Source organism: Zeus faber (genome assembly GCF_960531495.2).
Source record: "Zeus faber genome assembly, chromosome: 6".
NCBI lineage: Eukaryota > Metazoa > Chordata > Actinopteri > Zeiformes > Zeidae > Zeus > Zeus faber.
In genome coordinates, this window is record NC_137201.1 from 33,671,535 (window position 1) to 33,680,555 (window position 9,021).

Here is a 9,021-nt window from a genome sequence, read left to right on the forward strand (position 1 = left end):
AAACTAGCTCGGAAACTACTATTATATTTATATTACAATCTATTATAAACTACCATTATATTTATATTACAATCTATTATAAACTACCATTATATTTATATAACAATCTATTATAAACTACTATTATATTTATATTACAATCTATTATAAACTACTATTATATTTATATTACAATCTATTATAAACTACTATTATATTTATATAACAATCTATTATAAACTACCATTATATTTATATAACAATCTATTATAAACTACCATTATATTAATATAACAATCTATTATAAACTACCATTATATTAATATTACAATCTATTATAAACTACTATTATATTTATATAACAATCTATTATAAACTACTATTATATTTATATAACAATCTATTATAAACTACCATTATATTTATATAACAATCTATTATAAACTACCATTATATTAATATTACAATCTATTATAAACTACTATTATATTAATATAACAATCTATTATAAACTACCATTATATTTATATTACAATCTATTATAAACTACCATTATATATTTATATAACAATCTATTATAAACTACTATTATATTTATATTACAATCTATTATAAACTACTATTATATTTATATTACAATCTATTATAAACTACTATTATATTTATATAACAATCTATTATAAACTACTATTATATTTATATAACAATCTATTATAAACTACTATTATATTTATATAACAATCTATTATAAACTACTATTATATTTATATTACAATCTATTATAAACTACCATTATATTTATATAACAATCTATTATAAACTACCATTATATTTATATTACAATCTATTATAAACTACCATTATATTTATATAACAATCTATTATAAACTACTATTATATTTATATTACAATCTATTATAAACTACTATTATATTTATATTACAATCTATTATAAACTACTATTATATTTATATAACAATCTATTATAAACTACTATTATATTTATATAACAATCTATTATAAACTACCATTATATTTATATAACAATCTATTATAAACTACCATTATATTAATATTACAATCTATTATAAACTACTATTATATTTATATAACAATCTATTATAAACTACTATTATATTTATATAACAATCTATTATAAACTACCATTATATTTATATAACAATCTATTATAAACTACCATTATATTAATATTACAATCTATTATAAACTACTATTATATTAATATAACAATCTATTATAAACTACCATTATATTTATATTACAATCTATTATAAACGACCATTATATATTTATATAACAATCTATTATAAACTACTATTATATTTATATTACAATCTATTATAAACTACTATTATATTTATATTACAATCTATTATAAACTACTATTATATTTATATAACAATCTATTATAAACTACTATTATATTTATATAACAATCTATTATAAACTACTATTATATTTATATAACAATCTATTATAAACTACTATTATATTTATATTACAATCTATTATAAACTACCATTATATTTATATAACAATCTATTATAAACTACCATTATATTTATATTACAATCTATTATAAACTACCATTATATTTATATTACAATCTATTATAAACTACCATTATATTTATATAACAATCTATTATAAACTACCATTATATTTACATTACAATCTATTATAAACTACTATTATATTTATATTACAATCTATTATAAACTACTATTATATTTATATTACAATCTATTATAAACTACCATTATATTTATATTACAATCTATTATAAACTACCATTATATTTATATTACAATCTATTATAAACTACTATTATATTTATATTACAATCTATTATAAACTACCATTATATTTACATTACAATCTATTATAAACTACTATTATATTTATATTACAATCTATTATAAACTACTATTATATTTATATTACAATCTATTATAAACTACCATTATATTTATATTACAATCTATTATAAACTACCATTATATTTATATTACAATCTATTATAAACTACCATTATATTTATATAACAATCTATTATAAACTACCATTATATTTACATTACAATCTATTATAAACTACCATTATATTTATATTACAATCTATTATAAACTACCATTATATTTACATTACAATCTATTATAAACTACCATTATATTTATATTACAATCTATTATAAACTACCATTATATTTTTATACCAATCTATTATAAACTACCATTATATTTATATTACAATCTATTATAAACTACCATTATATTTATATAACAATCTATTATAAACTACCATTATATTTATATTACAATCTATTATAAACTACCATTATATTTATATTACAATCTATTATAAACTACTATTATGTTTATATTACAATCTATTATAAACTACCATTATATTTATATTACAATCTATTATAAACTACCATTATATTTATCATCTATTTACGCTATTTGTTATTCAGAATCAGAATCAGAATTGGAAATACTTTAATAATCCCAGGGGGAAATTACTTCAAATTACATATTACGCACATTTTGGTATTTTTTTGTATTTATAGAGCTTATTGTGCGTAATCACCCGGTGTCATGACGTTTCACTGCATATATGTATGACCATATGTGTATGTATGTGACAAATAATCTCTTGACCTTGAACTTGGACTTGTTATCATATTGATCATTCCTCTCTGTTAACAATAAGAATGAAATACACAGTATTTACTGTAAGATGTGTTTTATAAAAGTGTGATTTCAAATAAATATAAGAAATTATGGAAAGTGCATCAGAGGGAGTAAAATGAATGTAAGCAGTAATAAAATAGTCAACTTTCAAACTTTCTAACAAACCTTTAACTGGAGATTAAAGGTGAAGATTGTAAAGATTTTGTGTAATCTTTACAATTGATAATGAAAGACCTAAAATTCCTGGGATTTGTCATGTTCCACGGGCTCTAACGTCAGGAGAATGGACACACGCAGCATCAGCCCTGACGTGTCCAACAATACTGAATAAACGTGGTGCAGACAGAAGCAATTCATAGAATTAAGGAGTGTCATACCTGCTACAGTATTTGGTGGATTTTATTTTAAAAAGAGACAACAGACAATAGAGAAACATTCAGGAAATAAAAGCCCATTACAAGCAGTAAATTTTATTATGGGATAACAGCACATAAAGCACATCTAAAATCGATGTGTCCAATGCACTTTTAATAAAGGTAATATTAAAGGTACAGTTTCTAAGTACAATATAACAACATTCATATTAGAATGAAAAGTATTTAAAAGACAACATTAAATTTCTTATTTTTCTTTACAGCCATATTTACAAAATGAATCAAAATACTTATTTTCATATTTAAGAATAAGACAAGAAGGAGCAAATCTACGTTTTGTGAACCGACTACCTGCTAAAGAGAGTTCAAAAGAGCTGGATTAAAAAGTTACATGATCATCTGTCCCCGTTCCAACATCAGTAGCAAACGTGTGACTTAGAAATTTGGGACCAAACATGAATCATATTCCTCACTTTGTTCTGCACCCCCCCCACCCCCCACCCACCCACCCTCACACACACACACACACACACACACACCTTTGCTTCAAAACACATAAAAGTACTTGGTATACAATGCTTTAGTCCATTTTCCGCTGTTAGCGAAATTAAAAAGTTATATACACCACGTGGATATCCATAACGTGGTATAGACATCAGATATAAAACAGAGAAAGGAAAATAAAGACGTCAGCCGCCGTTTGGGTTTGGTTCCTGACGCGCGGACACGTGTTGCCGCCGCAGCCGGAGGAACCTTCCACACACACACCGTCAAACAGCGACGGCTTCACCCGGCCCCCCCGTGGAGATCGCCACCAACACAGAGAGAAAGGAACAGAAAAGCTCCCGAGCGTCCGGGAGTCGCCCTGCGCACAGAGCACGTCGTCGCCTCATCACGCACTTTGAAAAAAAAAGCACAAGGGAATCGAACCGAGGGAACGGACAAACGCTCGGCCCCCCGCACGTGGCCGCGGCGGCGGGCGCCGGGGCGCGGCCCGCGCCGGGAGTCATTGCGAGCGATTCCCCACTGACGCGGTGTTTGCTACGGAGCGGAAAGAAAAGGGAAACCTTCTCCTCGCATGGCGCCATTTTATTTCTTACGCGTTTTAACATTTAAAGAGGGAGCGTGAAGCCTCTGCTACGGGCCCCACGGAGCCGCTCCGGCCTCCAGTCTAAATGGGGAATGGACAGAGCTGAGAAATACTTCCAATGAGCTTAAAATCCACAATACTGCAGTTTCATTTAGAATGATACCGTTTCTCCGCCAAGCGGAAAAACAACCTTAAATAACTTGTTAATTAGCAGATACAACATTCGCTCTAAGTGAGGAGGAAATAAGCGTCTGAGCCCGAAGCCGAGCACACTGATACAGGTACCGGCCGGGCCCTTCAAACAGCGTCCTTATCATTATCCTTATTATTTACCGAGTCCTAATATCAATTATACATCAAGAGGCAACCAAAGGAACGGACGAGTAGGGCGGCCGGGAAACAATACTCTGTTCACAAAATGGACTCACCCAGCACCACACATGAGGGAAACACAAAATAAATGTCGGCACCACCCTCTCCCTGTAAAACTAACCCTAGAGGAGGGAAGAGAACCACAAACAAGTTATTATACAACGTGGCGTCGTCCATAAACACTTAAATATTTGCGCTGGGCCTTAGTTGCGTTTTCCTCTTACCTATACAGACAGAAGTTACAAAGCTACCTTTTATACACGTGATCAGTAATAACATTAAATAGGACGAGGGGGAGAGAGAGAGAGAATGAGAAAAATAAGAAATACAGCTTAGTTCTCCACCCGGGAACAGAACCGCTCAGATATACAGAATGAACATAAAAATATCCAGGAAATCAACACAAAATGGAACAAAAACCAACGTGATAAATAAGAAGTGTATTTACATGCAGATGTTCCGATCTATATGCACAAAAAAAAAAATCCAAAAGTAATAATACACCACATATATTATTGCTTGACATTCGATTATGGCTAAAAGTTGTTCTTTTTTTAAACTATTCTCTTAACTGTATTTTAATCATAAATCCTTATCAGCTGTGCTTTGGAACATTTTAAAAGTTTTTTATTTCGATGAGATTCTTCCTCACGACGTGTCACTTCTGCACCGTTTCGGGTCGAAAGCAGCCGGGGGCCACGCCGGCCCGAAAACAAGGAAAATAATTGTATTTCCTGATAAAACCGTCGTGTGTTTTGTTTTGTTTTTTTTTTGTCTTGTTTTTTTTTTTTTTTCTGACGAGCGAAGGTTTGGTGTCGCGCTCGGGACCAACGACGGCGTTCCCCAAAAACCAAGACAAGCCAGCCTCGTCCATAAACCCTGTTTCCTTCTGTAATTATTAAAGCCTTGTCTGGGGTTTGTTTCAACACACACACACGCACACACGCACACACGCACACACACACACACAGCATATTGCTTTGTACAGGCGACGGAGCGCAGACAGAGGGGCCGACACGTTTCACTGTATTTACACCGATGGAAATGCACATTAAGCTGGAAACACCTCGAGTGGAAACATGGAAAAGGAAACGTGTGAACGGGCGTTTCCACTTCCTGTCCAAACGCCCCCCGCGGTGCGAGGGACCTGGAACACACGCAGAGCCACGGGGCGTCGCTCTCTACCGCTTTTTAATGTTTCACGTCGTCTCAGGTTATTTTCTGGTTTGAAAGGAGATTCTCACCGAAACTGAAAGAAAAAAAAACCTGTTTGTTCATCGGTCGTTGTGCAGTTTATAGAATAAGAGAAAATTTACCAAAATATTGAATTGTTTTATGGAACCGTCACGCAAGTTTATGCCTTTTAATCAAAATTAATTATTAAGTATTTAATCCTATAAATGTACAATTAAATCATTTTCAAGAGATAAAAAAGGCCTCTCACTCTGGAGCTCTGTGTTTTTATTATTATTATTATTATTATTATTAATAATATGAATAAAATGTATGAATGGTTTTACTCTCGGCGTGGTGATCAGGTTTGATATTTGCCGGTTCCTCCCTGAGCGTTTCGTCTCCTTCCACCGATTGTCTCGCAGCGTTCCAGACTCTGAGGTTTTCCAGTTTCCGGGCGTCGACCAAACGTTTAATAGCACAAAACAGGACAGCGTCAGTATTGCATAAGAATATTTGGTTTTTCTAACAAAGAGGGTTAACGTTTTCTTTCTTGTGTGTGTGTGTGTGTGTGTGTGTTTTCTCCAAGTTGACCCTAACAACACCGTTTGAAACCTCTAAAGTGGATTTTCTTTCCATCTTTTGAAATGAAGTGAAGAGACGACGCCGCCGCGTTTCCAAGTTTCCAAGTTTCCACGTTTCCATGTTTTCACAAATGTTCCTTCTCTTAAATTTGACCGTCGGGGCAAAGTGATCGATTCCGTGGTTGAAGGCCCCTTAAAATAATAATAATAACGGTAATAAAAAAAGGAGCGTTGAGCGGAACGAGAAACGCTTCGGCTCCTCGTCTCAAGCCGCCGCGACGGTTCGTCCCCCGAACGAGAAAACAACCCGAATTGAACGCGATGAGAACGACGCCCAAAACACAGACGACAAGGAAACGTCCCTGAGCGGCGACGGCGCCACGGAGTGCACGACCGAGGAGTGATGGAGGAAGGAAGGAGGAGGAGCGGCAGTGGACGGAGGGACGAGCTTCTAAAGGGATTTCACCGTTTTGTTTTTCGTGGCGTTTGACGGCGGCGGAATGTGGAGGCGACGCCCACGTTTGGCACAGACAGGAATCCTTCTTCTTCTCCGACGACGACGACAACGACGACGACGCAGACAGACAGAAAGAGAAGCGCCCACAGCACAGCACGTGTCCTCCGCGGGAACGTCGAAATTATTGCGTGAATATCGTTGAATAAGTGCTGCTTGACATCTTTGACTTTTCTGGACGTTCATTCACCAGAACGTGCTACAAAAATAGAAGCTTTACGACCAGACAAGGCTTTGAATATTCACGTTCTCACTCCTGTCTCCATTCTTCTTTTGTGTGTGTGCGTGCGTGTGTGCGCGCACGTGTGTGTGTGTGTGTGTGTTTTATATCGAGTTGCTGGGCTGAGGCTGCAGGAGGAGGCAGATTAAATCACTCAAGGTAACATTTTAAAAAATAAAAAGTTTCAATCCAGGTGAGAACAAATCCAAACTCTGGTTTCTCTGCGTGGAGCAGCTTGTTGTGCCTCGGCGCCACCACCAGGTGGAGCCGTCGCGCTGAGGCAGAATGGACGATCGGCCTCGCCGCGCACACGACTCCGCCTGAAAACTCCACCTGAACAACTGGAGTTTTCCTTCTGTGGCAGGATTGGGGGTTTTGTTCCGCACATTGGGTGACAAGAGGGGAAGGAGTAAACGTCACAAGATATTTTAAATATTGTTCGGCCGCCGAGCGGATCCAAACCTTCCGATGAATCGAAATTAAAAGGGGACGTGGGCTCTCGGCGGCTGTGCTTTTGTCGCTGTGATTTTGGGGATTTGAGGTGGTGGTGGTGCCCTGCTCGGCCTCCTGCAGCCCCGACCCCGCCCCCTCCTCCGCCCCTCACCTCCACCCCTCGCCTCCAACTCAGTTCAACTCGTGTTTCTTGTGCACATGCAACACATCACTAGGTAAAATATACAAGTCTTAAATTAAAGAAAGGTGCAAAAAAAGTGCCTTATCAATTCAACAATTAAGAATGGTCTAACTACTAATATCATACATGTTATTTAAAATAGATTCTATAAACATTACTTTTTTCTGTATAGTAAGTACTTATGACCATATACCCTGTAGTACATTATCAAACAGGTGGAATGGGCTTTCTGTCCAGAGGTGGATTAATAGCAGATGGCCTTACATGATTTCACTATGCAACCACGGTGGATGGAGTCTGTGACAGCTAAAATTATTACGTCTTCTCTAGAATTACCAGAATTCTAAACTTCTTTTCTTCTTCTTCTTTTTTTTTTTTTTTTTAACGATTGTCCAAAGGGAGGCTCCGCCCGCGCCGCCCAGCCGAAGCCTCCCCGAGCTTTTTTTTTTTTTTTTTGAGTTTCCGCTGAAATGTGTCCAAAGGATCTGAACACAAGGGGACGGGGGCTCGACTGGACCCTGACGCTCGGATGATATTTTGTCGTTTTGGACCATTAATATGTTGGTGTGAGAGGTGTAAATAAAAAGAGGAAGATGATTGTTCAGGAAGTCACAGGAACGTTTTAAACATTCAAAGCAAATCCACTCGTATGAACTGAACCAGATTGGGGGATATGGGCGTGGCGGTCGAGTCGAGCCCCGGACGCAACGTATCGGTGTCTTCCTACTTGTTTTCGGGTCCCAGGGGGGAGGGGGGGGGGGGTTGAAGTGCCACGTGTCTTTTAAACAAACAAGAGCAAAATTCAGCAAAAAGTAAACCTCAAGAATTGAACCCCCCCCCCCAGCCCCCCCTGCCGGCTGTCCCTCCGGGGCCGAGGAGCGGTCGGGTGGAGCGGTCGGGCGGAGCGCCGTTCCTCCATCTGGTGTGTTAAAGTGTCTCAGATGCCTCCTTGACATTCCCCCTGCGGTGGTGGCGCGGGGCCCCGCCCGCTACCCGTCCACGGGCATGGACTGCTCAAAGTCTGAGCCGAACAGCTCCTTGTACAGCGGCGGGAAGTGGGCGCGAACAATGTCTGGGTATATTGCTTTGAAAGCCGTCAGTTTCTCCGTGTGCCGGCTGCACAGCGCCCGCAGCGTCGACACCTTGCATATCAACTGTGGAGAGAGAGAGGAGACCACGCCTTAGCTCGGGGGAGGAGACACCGCTCCGTCACGGCCGCCTGAAAAAAAAAACCACCGGGAGGAGCACGCCCTGGTCCGCTGCCCGCGTCAGACACCCCGGTCAGACGGCGGCCCCCGGGGCGCGGCCCTACCTTGGTGAGGACGCCGTCCTCTCTGTGGTTCTTCTGCAGGACGTGCTGCAGG

The 9,021-nt window shown here is 36.9% G+C and overlaps 1 protein-coding gene across 2 annotated transcripts in view; it reads right to left on the reverse strand.

Annotated features, from left to right (window-relative positions):
• Window positions 1-7,662: 7,662 nt before the first annotated feature.
• Window positions 7,663-9,021, reverse strand: part of roraa (RAR-related orphan receptor A, paralog a) — a gene marked incomplete at its 5' end in the record, with an annotated part of 185,660 nt that continues 184,301 nt past the window's right edge. For both annotated transcript variants that reach the window (XM_080001860.1, XM_080001861.1), the window contains 2 exons: window positions 7,663-8,811; window positions 8,970-9,021. The exon at window positions 8,970-9,021 is cut by the window's right edge and continues 61 nt beyond it. In XM_080001860.1, coding sequence (XP_079857986.1) covers window positions 8,647-8,811; window positions 8,970-9,021 — 217 coding nt within the window. In that variant the 3' untranslated portion in view covers window positions 7,663-8,646. The remainder of the gene's footprint in view (window positions 8,812-8,969) is intronic.